The 16293-nt window shown below is 36.9% G+C and overlaps 1 protein-coding gene across 2 annotated transcripts; it reads left to right on the top strand.

Annotated features, from left to right (window-relative positions):
* Positions 1–2674: 2674 nt before the first annotated feature.
* Positions 2675–16075, top strand: LOC763133 (retinol dehydrogenase 12). 2 transcript variants are annotated; one of them, XM_030993520.1, is made up of 9 exons: positions 2675–3112; positions 4606–4684; positions 5530–5615; positions 7345–7416; positions 7797–7938; positions 8505–8728; positions 11188–11338; positions 11832–11958; positions 13930–16075. In XM_030993520.1, exons 2-9 carry the CDS (start codon positions 4612–4614, stop codon positions 14024–14026), a joined length of 972 nt encoding a protein of 323 aa, XP_030849380.1. In that variant the 5' UTR covers positions 2675–3112; positions 4606–4611; the 3' UTR covers positions 14027–16075. The 2 variants fall into 2 exon arrangements, with proteins under 2 accessions (XP_030849380.1, XP_030849379.1); XM_030993519.1 differs by having other exon boundaries at positions 2676–3133.
* Positions 16076–16293: the final 218 nt, after the last annotated feature.

The following is a 16293-nucleotide window of genomic DNA, read 5'->3' as shown; positions in this document are numbered from 1 at the left end:
GCACCCTTTCGAGAAAAGCCCCCCCCCCCCCTCCCCCCCGCTTTCATCGAAAGGGTGTGTTAAAATGGTACTCCGCTCTCAACGCACCCTTTCGAGAAAAGGCCCCCCTCTTTTATCGAATGGGTGCGTTGAGCACACCACACCGCGCCGCACCGCACCGCACCCTTTCGATGAAAGCCCATATTTGTTGTATTGACCTACAGCGTATTATATTGGAGTAGGCCCTAGATTAAAAAGAAAAAAACCTCGAGGACGCCCTCTGTTGTCCTTTGAGGGTCACTTCGTAGCTGAGCTGATGTCCTTTTGAGTTTGTCCTTTCTCGTTTTCGTGCTTGATGTCTATTTGCTTACCGTAAACCAAAACGCCCTCTGTTGTCCTTTGAGGGTCACTTCGTAGCTGAGCTGATGTCCTTTTGAGTTTGTCCTTTCTCGTTTTCGTGCTTGATGTCTATTTGCTTACCGTAAACCAAAACGCCCTCTGTTGTCCTTTGAGGGTCACTTCGTAGCTGAGCTGACGTCCTTTTGAGTTTGTCCTTTCTCGTTTTCGTGCTTGATGTCTATTTGCTTACCGTAAACCAAAACGCCCTCTGTTGTCCTTTGAGGGTCACTTCGTAGCTGAGGTGATGTCCTTTTGAGTTTGTCCTTTCTCGTTTTCGTGCCTGATGTCTATTTGCTTACCGTAAACCAAAACGCCCTCTGTTTCTTCTGACCTGTACTTTGTCTATTTTGCTCTGACCTTTGATTTATTCTTTGTTAATTGGTCCTTTCTTCTGGGTACTTTGTCTATTTTGCTCTGTCCTTTGTTTGTTTGTATGCTTCTTTGTTTGTTTGTATGCATCTTTGTTTGTTTTTGTGACTGTTGATATTGGCCCCTTTGGCGCTCCATACTTTCATGCACTAAATTATTTCCAGTGAACTTTGCACTTTCTGCTTATGTACACTCTTTTCTTCAGAGCTGGATAGCGTTTCACAAAGCCTTTTTTCAATGACAAATGACACAAATCAGTGACAACTCTGCTGATAACCAATCAGAAGCAAGGATTTCAGTAGCTTATAACAAAATTTTCATTTATCACTAATGACACGTTTTGTGAAACACCCCCCTGATTGCATGGGTTCCTTCATTGTGGTTCATTTACTGGATGCTCAGTCCAAGGGTTGATGTTTCGAATCCTCTTTCCAGCCAGTAATATTTTCTCTGGGCTTACTAAAGATAGACTACACAAGGAAACGTATTGCGACAACATTGCCAGCCGGGCGCCAAATTAGTACCTGATAGGATGCGAAAATCACTATGGTTTAAGTACTCAGCGTTGTCAACGTCTGTTAAAGGATAAGTCCACTCTTAAAAGTATTTGCTTTCAATAGATGCAGAAAAACAAGAGAAACAAAGCAATTAAAATTAAGTAAATTCGAATATAAGGAAGCTATGATTTTATTAAAAAGATCATGTCATTAACAATTCTTACCTTTTTTATTATCTGATTTTGCTCAAATTGTTTGATTGGTTTGTCTTATTTTTCTGTTTTTTTTGTAAGTAACTTATTTTTGGAGTGGACTTTCCCTTTAAATAGCGCCTGTCTGGAACGTTCCATGGCGTCTGTAATCCTTAAGACCGGGGCAATACTATATCTGTAAAGCGCTGTATTAAAGACAGCGTCGATGTTTATTAAGCGATGAATAAACCCAGAATATAATTATCGTTACCGTTGGTATATATGCTTAATTATGTTCATCAACGAAGTATTGACACGAAGTTAAATGTCGTATAATGTCATTTGAAAAGAAGAGGGAAAAAGGACATAAAGAAAATTAAAATAAAATGGCTCACTCTCTCTCTCTCTCTTTCTATTTTCATAGTTTAAAAAAAAATGCAGTTCATTTTCGTTATTGAACTTATGTAATCCCAAAACGATTCCTTTCCTTTTACTTACGCTATAAACCTACTTTATATCTTTTCTACGTGTTCCTAACCCTTTCCCCCGTATGTGATGGGCGACCCTATGGACAGGAGAAAGAGAGAGAGAGAGAGAGAGAGAGAGGAAGAGAGAGAGAGAGAGATAGAGAGAGAGATAAAGAGAAGGAGGGGAGGGAAGTAGAAAGTGTGCGTGTGAGATTAATATGATAATTAGAGGATAGAGAGAGAGAGAGAGAGAAAGAGTATAATGTATGAATGTGCGTGTGTGTGTGTGTGTGTACGTGTGTGTGTGTGTGTGTGAAAGAGAGAGAGAGGGGGATAGGGAGTGGGTAGTTTTTGTTCTTCTTAAAACAAGAGATTTTTTTAAAATCAAAGCAGCTAGTCAAGTCTTATATGTAAATGTACTAATAACAATTCTATTTCAACGACAATATACACAAACTCCCACTCCCATGCACTCGCACACGCATATTTATCTATCTTAAATGCATATATATATATATATGTATATATATATATATTGTATACATATCAAGTGAGAGAGATAGAGAATAAAAAGATAGATATAGATAGATACAATTAAGCACTATGGATAATAGAGAGAGAGAGAGAGAGAGAGAAGGAGACACAGAGAGAAATCAATATTAACAATGCACCTAGATGTAGAGAGAGAAAGAGAGAGAGAGAGAGAGAGAGAAAGAGTGGGACCGTTATGTGTTTATGGGCAGGGTCAATCAACTATTGAAATCCTACGTGGGTGTATATTATGGTTTACGCGGTAGATAATACACGCACGGCTATTAATGCTGTGTCATTTTCCTACTTCTGTATCGCTGACTGCATGAGTGGGTTAGCTTTTGGTTTTCCGGTTCGTTTTGAGGTCTAAATAAGTATTTGTTCTACAGCTATAGCCATTTCCGTGAAATTCTGCATTTCGATACAATCTAGCGCGATTATAGTATGCATCATAGACGCATATACAAATCCTCGAGTTAAACGAATCTACACCCTCTGAACGCGTACAGGTGGGACTGCAATACATCTTACATTATAGTCGTCTGCTTTCTACAGTGTTGTCTCTGAAGTGGTGCATATACTCAGTTGATTAAACTCAAGAGCTGGATTAAAGGCGTAAACAGTCAAACTGATCTACTGAGCGACAACACTACTACCAACACCAACACCAACAACAGTGGTGCGTAATATTTTAGTGACCGTGAGTATGATTGTCCTGCGAGTTCTTTTAACATATTATAGGCCTGCATGAAGTATAGCGCTAGTATTCTACGTAGCATATACGGATGTGTAAAAAGTGCAGAGTCATTGTCGCCATTGTACTTTGTAGTACGATTTCCCATGCAATAATGGTTCGATCGAATGCGAGAGAGTACACCTCACACAAGTGGATGAGTGATTGGTATAAATTATATTCTCGTTTCTGTACATGTGTGCCAGCTAGCAAACATATATCTATGTGTGTTCTCAGTTCCTATTTATATATCGGTACCAGTGGTGTAATGAATGGGGGGGGGGGGCAGAAGAAGAAAAATGTATTATTTACAAAACAGTGAGAAAAAACCTGGAAAATCATGTAATTTCCAGCAACATTTGCAAATCACTGGTATCGAATGAAAAATTAACCACGTTTGTATGTTTTTTTTTTTGGGGGGGGTGGGGGAGGGAGAGGGGGGGGGGGTGATCTCCCCCATCAGTACGCCAGTGATCGGTACGTAGATGAATACCTGTATATTTCATGTAACTGTAGTTTAAGTTACAATGGCAAGCGATTTTATCTATGAAGATATTTCGTTTCGTCTGTTCATTTAGGGTATATCTAGTTTCTTCAATTTTGGCATGAGGCTGGCCAATCCCATTCGTGTTTCAACTTAAAGCATTTTCTATTGAATTTGAACTGTTCAACAGTTCAACTGAAGTTTGAATTAAGCCAGCATTTATGGGGGTTTAACCCCCCCCCCCCCTGCATACGCGCCTGTCACAGTCCCTATTCACGTCTATCTTTTCCGAATTCGTCCATTCTAAATTTACAATACGTATGTTTAGACATAAAGACAGAAGAAGAATAGAAGAAGAGAACAAAAAGAGAAATAAAGACAAGGAGTAATTTTCCTTTTCCATTTCCATTAAAAAATCATGTACTGAAAAGATAATGACTGAATATGCGTATAGTTATGGGGAGAGAAAGAGAGAGAGAGAGAGAGGGAGAGAGAGAGTAAGAGGTGGAGGGAGACAGAGAGAAAGGAATCTTGAAATAAAACATAATTAAGCCGATGTAAGCCTACATCTATAAAAGATGATGAATGAGATGAACAGTTCTCATCTAATTTTCTTTCAACTGAACGTATTTGATTCTAAAAATAATGTCATTCTGTAAGACATATTGTCACCCCGCCCCTACAAGTTACCTTAAATTTCACTGATAAAAAAAAAATTTACATACTCATGTGATTGCTGCTTCTTCCGCTTCGTTGAAATATCCTAAAATGGTCCAATCATTATTTATTTCTTTGTTGTGGTTTTGGTTGATAAATATTACCCGTTAACAAAAGTTTCCATTTTTTCGGAAGCTGATCATATCTTTAGATTGAAAGTTTTCATCAATATCATATTATTTTTCATGTTGAAATCAATATCACTTTTTTCCTCCATATTGTACATTTCATGTCAAAGGTCATCATGGGGTCACAACCTAGTCTCCCAGAGGTCAATCTTGCTGATAAGACGATCGTTGTAACAGGAGCTAATACAGGTATTATAATTGAACGTCACTGATTGAAAATGACACATCTTTTCTATTTTTATTCTCATCAGCGTGTTTAAATTTTAATAATTTTACCTTCCAGCTTACGAAATATAACCGAACGAGATACCTTTATATTTATTCAAGGGGATTATTTTCCATATAAAGCGATTTCCATAGCTAAATTCAGAAATACCATGATCTACATGAAATCGATTATATTAAGGTTAATATGACAGAAAGAGGGAGTTGTGGCTTTGGACCAAACATAATACAATACGCATCATACATAATTAAAGACAGTTCCGTTGTGAACATAAACATTTGGTTTTCGACAATTTTTTTTGACCACGTTATTCTTTTTAAAAATTACTAGTTCTGCATACGTCATCACATTGTTATTGTGAGGCTGGAATTACAATTCTCATTGTAATTATAACCACACCTCTTTCGATTGGAATTTCTGTAAACAACTCGATTAGTAACTGTTAACGCGGTTTCATAAGAATACTGTATAATTATATTTAAACATAATAATGACCCTTCATACGATATTTTCTTTAACACATTTTCACCCGTAGGTCCTTGTTAAGTATGACATTTATAAATATATCATTATTATTATCATTATCATTATTATTATTATTATTATTATTATTATCATCATTATTATTATCATCATTATTATTATTAGCATTATTTTCATCTTGTTTTATAAACATATATAATTATATAAACACACATGATAGTTCAGGATGAGCAATAATTGTACTACCCACTTCTACATACGCCGGTATTTTGTATTATTTATCAACAAATTAATTAATGATTGACCTTTATGTGTATTCTATCAGGGATTGGATATGAGACGGCCAAAGCACTGGCTCAAGCAGGGGCAAAGGTCATTGTAGCATGCCGGTCAGAGTCTAAAGCAACTGAGGTAAGACGTAAAGATAATCTGCACTTCGGCCCATTTAGATTGGGCTTACTTTTTCTTTATGGTACCCGGTATAGGAAGAAATACCTTGATTGTTCGAGCACCTTTTCATTGTAGCTCGGGTAAAGCCGGGGGTAATAATAGGGACTTTTAGATTTGCGTGGGCTGATACGTGTGACGTCTATTCACAGCAGTGCATTAACAGGACGTCGATCGTAGCATAGACCTATTGTCTTCGTGCGAATCTAAAAGTCCCTAATATGATTGCAGTGCCCTCATGGAGAATGGGTCGGGTGGATCCGTTACCCGACCTTTTGTAAAAACATGCTCCTTTATTCAAGAAATGCTTGGGGTAGTGTTTGCGAAGTAAAACCCTCTTATACTGTACAAATGGTCTGGTTCAATCAACACTCTGTGAAAACAATACGGCAAAGCTACGAAAGGTTGCCTGATCTTCCGCTTTCATTTCACGAAAGCCGCATATTGCTCCGATTGTCTCATTTTCGCTCGCGTGAACATTACCAGCACAAACCACTGACCTCTACCTCCTGAACGGATCATCGCCCATTCCATTCACTATACGTTACGTACTATAAAGGCTGTATTGTCTGACCGTTCATGAATATTCATGTTTTTGCTAAACTCGGCAAAATGTTTGCTTTTACTAAATGGAAAAATTACGGTGGGGGGTTGGATGAAATAGACATAATGAAATAGGCAGAAGTGATCTATGATAATTCATGCTTTTTATGTTTCGTGTGCTCGACCTATAATCTTCAAATCGCTTGGTAAACTGAGTCCAAAGTTAGACTTGTTTCACATGTGTATTATAGGCAATGACGAGCTTGCAACCTATTTTGAAAAATTACGGTGGGTGAACTTTCAAAAGTCAATGAGACATGAGGGCTCCAATGAAAAGCTAGTGATAACGTACGTCGGGGTGGATGTACTTTTCGTTTAAACAAAAAATGAATTTTTAACGATTTAAAAAAAAAACGTCCATAGGCTATAGATCATGCTCTGACGATAGGGGGCGTTGTGAAATGAGACTAACCGGAGCCATATGGCCTTCTTTCCTCCTTCCCCTTTCATCTTTTCTTTTTCTTTGCAACAGTCCATGGACGGGGGGGGGGGGGGGGGATGTTTTCCTGTAGTCTTCTGATGTTTAATCGATTATCGCGATCATGTTTCGATTTTAAACATGTCTTCAATTTTGTGCCAAGATGAATATCCACACTTTTATGTACAATAAACCTATGTTAACCGATTTATATTTTAAAATGCCAAAAACAAAACGTACTTATAATTCATATTATATCCCTTCTATAAATATTCATGAGTATTCTAAATACATGATTTGCCAATTGGTGAGCACACCATCATGCTTCGGAGGGACTGGCAATATTAAATCCCAGGTCACATATACACCGTGTTTTTCAAGAAAAAATCTATCCATCCATATATCATTTGTCAATAATTATCATTATCACTCGGTGGAATGGCGTGCGCCTGTAATCCAGCTAAAAGCGGAAGTTACAAACTGATTCATCCGAGGACGCAGGTCCCAAACTGAGTCACGTCTTTCGGATGGTGACGTTTGTAGGTCGGTCCCCAGACGTAAATAATCATATCGGATTGACACATGTCTATAAAAACCCAATACACACACATTTGTCATGAATTTACTTCGGGTGACTACTTAATTTCGATATTTGAAAATTCTATTTTCTAGGCCATTGAACAAATGAAAAAGGAGCATGCTGAAGAGAAAGCGGATCCGAAAAAGCAGAGAGTTCAAATAAAAGTAAGTATACGGAGCAGTGAAAGGTCGGCGGGTACGTTATCCGTGTGTGGGGGCGGTGTGGTATGTGTGCGTGGGGGCGTGATGAAAAGAATTTAAAAAAACGAGTCGTCATTCTGAAAACCCATAATGTTATACTCATTCACACTTGTTGTTGTCATTTTAGATGTAATATACACCCCCCCCCCCCCCAAAAAAAAAAAAATAGAAAAAACATAAATGACGAGGAAAATGGGTGAAATTCAACTATCGTGTCTTTTATCATAATAAGGTAAGAACATTAGTTACATGAAGACAATAATATAATGCAGGAATAATCGTAATTTAGCAATAACATTTTCTTCTTATTTTAAATTTTTGTAAATGTCTAATCTGCACAATAGGTCGATGACCTCAACGTTGAATTCATGGCCCTTGACCTCGGGTCACTACAAAGTACAATGACCTTCGTAGAAGCCTACAAGAGCAAGGGTCTTCCTCTCCATGTTCTTGTGTGCAACGCGGGCATCATGTGGGGCCCTGAAGGTAAGTGAGCTTTGATGAAGGGTCTAACTGATCCAATCCACTCCCTGGGAAGCATTCCAGCCAGGCGTTACTTGACGGTCAAACACTGTTTGACAAACAATGACGGTCGCATCCTACCGGGTCCCCATTTAACACCTGGGTGTAGAGTAACAAGTGTACGTTAATATCTTGCCAAAAGATATTAGTGCCGTGTCGGGATTCGAACCCTCGATCTTCGCATCTCCATGCAGTAAAGCGCCTTAAACTACTCGGCCACGACAGTCCTGCAATTATGTGACCATTACTCGACTTTCGTTGTAACCAATACTTCAATCGGTTGCCTAGCAGAGCCGGGGTAATATGGGAACGCCTTGAGCAATTCAATTCAATTCAATTTAATTTCACATCTCTTTAAAAACACATCAAAAGATATACAAACTTATCAGTATAAATTAAACAATACAAATATAAAAAAGTTCAACGACATGGTACTGTGAAAGCATCTTGCAGAGTGGATATGTGTGCTATATAAATATCCCATACTATTATTATTATTATTATTATTATTATTCATCTCTTTTCTTTAGAGCTGACGTCGGATGGATACGAACCTCATTTCCAGATCAACTACCTTTCTCATTTCCTTCTCATCCTGCATCTCCTACCCGTCCTGAAGAGCTCTGGCCCTGGTGCCCGGGTCGTGTCGGTATCCTCCCTGATGTACCGCTTCGCCGGCTGGAATGCAAGCGATCTGCAGTGTCTGACAAACAAAGACAGAGGAAAACGATACTCCAACTCAAAATGCTATCAGGTAAAACCCTTATCGTATATAATAAAAGTAGGGGAATATGAAAACAAACTATCCTCCCTGATGTACCGCTTCGCCGGCTGGAATGCAAGCGATCTGCAGTGTCTGACAAACAATGACAGAGGAAAACGATACTCCAACTCAAAATGCTATCAGGTATAGCCATTTCAGTCATACATGTACTGTTTCGCTTCATATACACCCACAACAAAAAGTGAGTCACCCTTACTCAAATTGATGAGTCACTGGTTTGTCCGTACAGCGAAACACTTGAAGGATCATGTGAGTCACTATGACTCGATACAAATGAGTCTTATTTATCTAAGAGACTCATTTGTATCGAGTCATAGTGACTCACATGATCCTTCAAGTGTTTCGCTGTACGGACAAACCAGTGACTCATCAATTTGAGTAAGGGTGACTCACTTTTTGTTGTGGGTGCATCATGACATAGACCCCCCTACTCCCTAGGCCTATCACACACATACCATACCATGCCAGAGTCACTGTCCACATTTGCAATGGAAAATATATCCTAAAATATCACATTTTAGCGATGTAATCGGTGGTCCCGCTACCCGAATCTGAAAAATCTACTTTGTACGCACTAAATTAAGCCTTAACTTGAGATTTATTTGTCACCCATACTGTCACGAAACAATCTTGAATTAATTCGTTTTACATCAAATAACAAGGATCTAGGAGTTTCGTTGTATAAAACAATGATGCAAGATCATGCATGTTTTCATTCGACACGGCTTCGTGCGATACAGTAGAATATATAGTTAAGTTACACACAGCCTCATCAACTCGAGTGCGGATATCGTAAAATGAACGCATGCATCATTTGTATAATAATCAGAAGATTCAGCCCACGAATCCAGTCATAAAAATCATCGTTTAAAACCATATGAATAATTATGCGTACCAATTTTTCACTAGCTGCAGTCAAAACTCTTCTGAATCCAAGATATAAGATGGCGACGTCACGTCGTCGATCGGGAATTCAAATATGGCTCGAGAATGCGCATTTTGGATGACGTCACGAAAGCATGCGCGCGCATGCATACAGCCTCACTTTCAAGTTGACTCACTTTTTTTTTCTAAAATGCTCTTATGTCGATCTTGACTCATTTTTTACGACCATGTGAGTCAGTCGAAGCATTTTGCAAATGCGTCAGCTCATGATTGACACACTGGTGAAATATAAATGAGTCAATAGAGACTCATTGGTTGTTACTAATGAGTCAATTTACACCTGACTCACGAAAATTATGCTTAAATGTGTCAAATGACTCACTTTTTGTTGTGGGTGTAGCTGTATATAATACAAGAAGGAGTAGATCATAATGGGTGGTATATTCGAAATAGGAACAACTTTAGTCCATGGTTTAATCCAACGACTTAGTACGGAATGCCAAGTGTCCTTATGAATATGTTTTTGAATAATTTAATCTGTCACTGAATTAAGATAAAATGTAATAACATAATTAATAAACAACAATATAACTGTGATATAATTATGTTATCATATTAATTTATGGACATATTAAATTATTCAAAAATATATTTAAATGGACACTTGGCATTCCATACTTAGTCGGTGGATTAAACCATGGACTAAAGTCCGCTTTCGAGAATACCACCCCATGATATGAAAACAATGTCTCCTGCGTGATGTACTAATTTGCTACCTTCAGTACATGGTACCTCCGATACCTAAATAAAATATGTTAGACACGGGTAGCAATATGCTTGCTCAAAATAAATTTAATCGTAAATATGCATAATTTGTATTCGTAAATATGCTTAAATTTATTCGTAAATATGCATAAAGTGTGTTCGTAAATATGCACAAAGACATTCGTAAATATGCATTAATGTATTCGTAAATATGCATAAAGACATTCGTAAATATGCATAATGGCATTCGTAAATATGCACAAAGACATTCGTAAATATGCATAAAGACATTCATAAATATGCATTAATGTATTCGTAAATATGCATAAAGACATTCGTAAATATGCATAATGGCATTCGTAAATATGCACAAAGACATTCGTAAATATGCATAAAGACATTCATAAATATGCATTAATGTATTCGTAAATATGCATAAAGACATTCGTAAATATGCACAAAGACATTCGTAAATATGCATAAAGACATGCTATCGTAAATATGCATACGTATATTCGTAAATATGCATACATGACTTCGTAAATATGCATAAAGACATTCGTAAATATGCATAAATGACTTCGTAAATATGCATAAAGACATTCGTAAATATGCATAAATGACTTCGTAAATAAGCATAATGGCATTCGTAAATATGAATATATTTATTTCTTAAAATGTCTTCATTATATTCGTAACAACGATTACCACGAACATTATGAAATATTCTACCCCCGTGTTTGATTGCATTTCTATACGTCTAACACAAACACCTACAGGTCATGCACATGTTCTCATTGGCTCAACGGTTAGAAGGGTCAGGGGTCAACGTTTTTTCGCTGCATCCCGGTGTCGTCAAAACAGAGCTTGCAACGCGTGAAGGGCAGCAGGTACCGGGGTCCACGAAATTTTTCCTAAGCGCCGGAAGCAGTAAGTGTCGGGGGGAAATGAAGATAACCTTTTTTGTTTTTAATTTGCAAAATCATGAGCTGAATAGTTGAACGTTTATTCTATTTATACTTTGGAAAGAAACGTCTTATCATTCATCTCTATTCCTAGAGGTAAATTCATTACTGCAGATTTCCTTTCGCAATCTAATTTAGGCTTTCCCTATTGTTATTACTTACCATAAGCAACATTGAATATAATACATATATACCGCATTTAAAACTCACTTTGCGTTCTTAGAGAAACCAGGAAAGAGTACTTTTTAATTCTTTTGTCAGTGTTCTTAGATAAACCCAACAAACTTAATAATCCTATTCATGTAAAGCGCTTAGAGACATTGTATTAAGCGCTATATAAACGTGGAATGTATTATTATTATTATGTTCACGAATATCCTATTTAAACGACCAGGTTATTGATTTTCATGTTGATAACTTCATCGTAATAACCTTTTTTTTTTTCGTGACTAATCTAGAAATGTTGCGAACTCCATTTGACGGAGCACTGACTTCTCTCCATGCGGCTGCGAACCCGGCATACGATGAGAAGACTGCCCTCTACTTTGACAGCTCAAAGCCACAGAGCGTGAACTCAATGGCAAGGTAATAGTCGTCTGCATGGCTTACCTCACATCGTCGGGTCTTCGCGTCCGGTCGGGTGGTCGCGTTACACGACTTTACGTAGATTTATTGCAGGGGTTTCACAAATTGTCCTGTAAATTGGTCCTCACCATTTGTAGATGAGAGGGCTTCATTAAAAAACATTACCCCCGACATTTCGTGAATAAACTAGGGGTAGGTTTTCAAAAAAGGTCGGTAACGCGACCCCTGACCCGATGATTTGAAGTGAGCCGTCTGCTTTGACCCTTGACCGTATAGGCTTTTAACAAAAGATTAAAGGTAATACTGAGTTCTGATATTGGGCGAGTCTAAGCTATTGTCCCGTACGTCACAAACATCTAAGATTTTACTATATATATATATATATATATCTGATGAGTGTATCCAGTTAATATCCCTACTTAAAGGTTTTATCAGTCCAAATATGGAACGAAAAGACACATATTTTGATGTCATTTGTATGTTCAGAACTCTGCAGTACTTGGTGACGTATGAGAGACAAAATTTATCAAATTCCTTGGACTTGCCATCATGTAATTACATTATGAAAGCAATTGGAAACATTTGATTGATACGGTCCATGGGAATCGGTGTGGGATTGTGACGTTTTCGAATCATTAAAATGATATGAAATTGACTAATTCTTGGTAAAAAGAAGTCACAGTCACAGAAATGTGTATATTGGACTTCACGTTAATGTAGAACGCAATTTTGGTCCAGATCTCTACACAGATCATTGATAGTCGTTTTGTTGCTGTGACGTTTTCGAATCATTAAAATGATATGAAATTGACCAATTCTTGCTAAAAAGAAGTCACAAACACAGAAACGTGTATATTGGACTTCCTGCTCATGTAGAACGCAGTTTTGGTCCAGATCTCTAGACAGATAAATGTTGGTCATATTTTGAAATTGATGTCAATTGATTTTCCAGATTTTAATTTTCCGTTAAATGGGACCAATCACCTGAAAAATAATTGTAGCACTAAATTCAATTTGTAAATCTTAAAGGGATAGTTGAGTTCTGTGTTCACACCGGAAAATCCCATCAAAGTGCATGGTTATTGCTCATATTCTTATCTATGACATTTCTAGTGCCCTTTTAAAACCTAAAAATGCTATAAAGGTATTTTTAGACCCCAAAATGTGGGAAATTTAGCCAATACGATCATACCAATTCAGCTCCACTTAAAAAAAAATACGGTGACCGTAATTAATTAATTAATTAATTATTTAATTAAAAATAACAATACATGGGCCGGCTGCTTCTGCGTAATATAACCAACACAAAAATGCTAACAAAAAAGCCAACATCGGCATTGGCTGAAATACGACTTAAATTCCGCTATTTCGTTTTTCAACGTTTTTTTTCTCAAAATATCTGATTGTATGTTCTTTCAAATTTGACACTCATTTTTTGGTATTGTCTCACAAATTTGTTTTGTGTGAAGCGCCCTCTGCAACAGAACTCAAATATCTCTTTAACAAAATGATATGACCTTAACTCAAAGCGTAATCCTGAATTCTATACTTCACAAGGAACTATAGTAGATCCCAGGTTCGATCCGCGCGCGTGACATTAATTTCCACAACACGTGAACTCAAAGGCCCGAATTCACAAAGCAAGGTTTGAGCTCAAACCTCCTTTTGTTTCGCCAAACCTCCTTTTGTTCTTTACAAACCAGGTTTGTAAAAAACGCGTAAAACGCGTCATATGACGTACGAAAACCAAGGTTTGTCGACAAACCTCCTTTGCGAATTAGTGCCAGTGTGTACAAAATGATACCATAAATTAACATGTAGAAGAAGGATTACGAATGTACTTATACAGCAGTATATATATACTAGGTTATGCCCTTAAACAATATCAAAGTACATATCGACCTTTAACACGACATTTAAAGAAAGTGTGCCGCACCTGCCGTGACTTTATTCATTTCCTTTATTTTTCAGAAACAAGGACAAACAGGAGATTCTGTGGAAATATTCTTTGGAATGCCTAAAGGATCACATCACGGAGGATGTCATGAAGGAACTCGCATCAACATAAGTCACCTGGGCCCCATTTCACAAAACTTGTCATCAGTGATAAATGACAGTTGTTGTTATAAGCTACTGAAATCCTTGCTTTTGATTGGTTATCAGTAGATTTGTCACTGATTTTTGTAATTTTTCATTCAAAAAGGCTTTGTGAAACGGGTCTCTGGACCCTTTGGACAATTGTTTATATTTGTTTAAAGGTGAAATAATGCCTGTGCAATAAATTCTCTAAAAGTCTTTGTAGTGACTGGATAAACAATGTCGATAAGCGGCCCTATATTATATGAACTACCGAGACAATTATTATAACTTCACCTGACTGCCAAGAAAGCATTTTTATGAATTTACGTAACCAGGGAATCGATGGCTTTTAGTCGTCTCCGAGAGACTTAGTAACAAGGATTAATGTCTTACCAAAGAGCAATAGCGCATCGAATTGTTGCGAACCAAGGACCTCGCGGGTACGATACCACCGCTTGACCACTGAGCCATCATGCCTCCTCGATATATCGATGGTATATTATGATATTGAAATATAAAGGTACAGTGTAAATAAACATAAATAAAAATATAAAGGGTGAAATGGTGCATTATGTTCGATATAAACGCCGTGGTAATTTATGTTAATATACCGATAATATATACATGTCTAGTGCGAATCCTGAATATATTGAAGTAGATATTAACTAATAAGTGTTATAATGACGATGATAACAATGATAACCATAAAGTAAAAGTGGGCACAATAATACATTTGAGTTATGATATATATATATATATATAATGGATAAGAAGAGAAGTTTTAATCGGATATATACATATATATACATGTATACTGTAGTAGAAAATGATTGTGACAATGTGATTTATTCCTGAATGATAAACTTTATATCCTCTTGATCCATTTCTAAGACTCTTTAGATTGATCAACAAATTTCGGGAAGAAATAAATTATATTTATCAAGTAAGCAAATATTAATCGACTACCAGGGTAATGGTACAAACTGTCATCGCCGAGGTGATCTCGGGGCTACTATCATCCCGAACCGCCATGATGGTAGCCCCGAGATCACCGAGGCAATGATAGTTTGTATACATTGCCCGAGTAAAGGAGGTTAATATTTGTTTTATATCCTACATCGGCAATAGCAAATAAGGTCTAGTTAAAGTGAATTTTACATAATTAAAAGAACTGATTCTGCAGACAGTTTACCTTCATGCATACATGTAATAAAGTCGATCGGATGCGCGCCCATTTGACATTGACATTGACATTGACATTTCGCGTAAACTACTTTGCTACGCTTAATCAACGGGCAAGTGGGGCAGCAGCAAAAATACTGTACAGAAGTCCTATCGCAGGGAGATAGTAGGCTATCGTTGATCATGTGACCTCGTTTTATAGACCAATCAGATTGCAAGATGCGGGATATAAAATAAACTATATCGTCACAATCATTTCATGAAAAGAGTAGAGAAAAGTTATTCCTCTGTTATTGGAATTATTGTATACATACATACATGTAAATGTTTTTTTTTTTTAATCAAGATTAGTATTGTATTTGTGATTAATTAACACATTACTAGAGTAGGTATCTTACTATTTGTGTAAACCACAAATAAAAGACAATTACAACATTTCATAGAATGATACATTATTTTTGAACAGCGAATTAATGTCGTATGTTGTTGAACAGGAGGATAAACTGCTCGAAACAGTTGATATTAAAGACAATTATGCATTACAAGGTTCATGAATTTGCAAATGAAAAACTGTATCTAAAACGCTATGATGTACAATATTATCATCTTTATTATAATTATAATTTCTTTTTTGTTGTTGTAATTGTTTGCAAAAGTGACGCTATATGGAAGGAAAAAATAATCTGTTACAATTTTATAATAAATCTTTTTATAACAAACTGTCTGGCTCAAACGAGAACGATCTTCTCTAGTCTGTGAGTATTACTCAGTAAATATGCAATCACTCTGTAAATATATACACATGTATATATAAATAAGACCCGCGATGAAAGTAAAAATGAGAAATGAGAATTGAGGAGTCGACTCATAGTGGAATCGTTTCTTTCTTTTGAATTAAGATTGTTGATACCATAATAGCAAACTACTCTTGAGAAAAGCAGGACAATCAGAGAAGTAGACTGATGAAAGTTTGAATGAAATCGAGAAAAGAGAGAGAAAGTTATGAATTTCAGAAAGTCACAATCACTATTGATATGGGCTCTTCAAAGTGGCTGAATCGGTAATGCCTTTGGG

The sequence above is a fragment of the Strongylocentrotus purpuratus genome, unplaced genomic scaffold, assembly GCF_000002235.5.
Source record: "Strongylocentrotus purpuratus isolate Spur 01 unplaced genomic scaffold, Spur_5.0 spur5_scaffold_20, whole genome shotgun sequence".
NCBI classification, from domain to species: domain Eukaryota; kingdom Metazoa; phylum Echinodermata; class Echinoidea; order Camarodonta; family Strongylocentrotidae; genus Strongylocentrotus; species Strongylocentrotus purpuratus.
Note: the sequence above shows the minus strand (reverse complement) of the source record. Positions and strands in the feature narration are given on the sequence as shown.

What these genes read in the sequence shown, in the direction of transcription:
- LOC763133 (XM_030993520.1), top strand. Translation starts at nt 4,612, where the DNA reads ATGGGGTCACAACCTAGTCTCCCAGAGGTCAATCTTGCTGATAAGACG. An exon ending in TTTCCTAAGCGCCGGAAGCA is followed by an intron (nt 11,339 to 11,831) that starts GTAAGTGTCGGG and finishes TGACTAATCTAG; the next exon opens with AAATGTTGCGAACTCCATTT. An exon ending in AGCGTGAACTCAATGGCAAG is followed by an intron (nt 11,959 to 13,929) that starts GTAATAGTCGTC and finishes TTTATTTTTCAG; the next exon opens with AAACAAGGACAAACAGGAGA.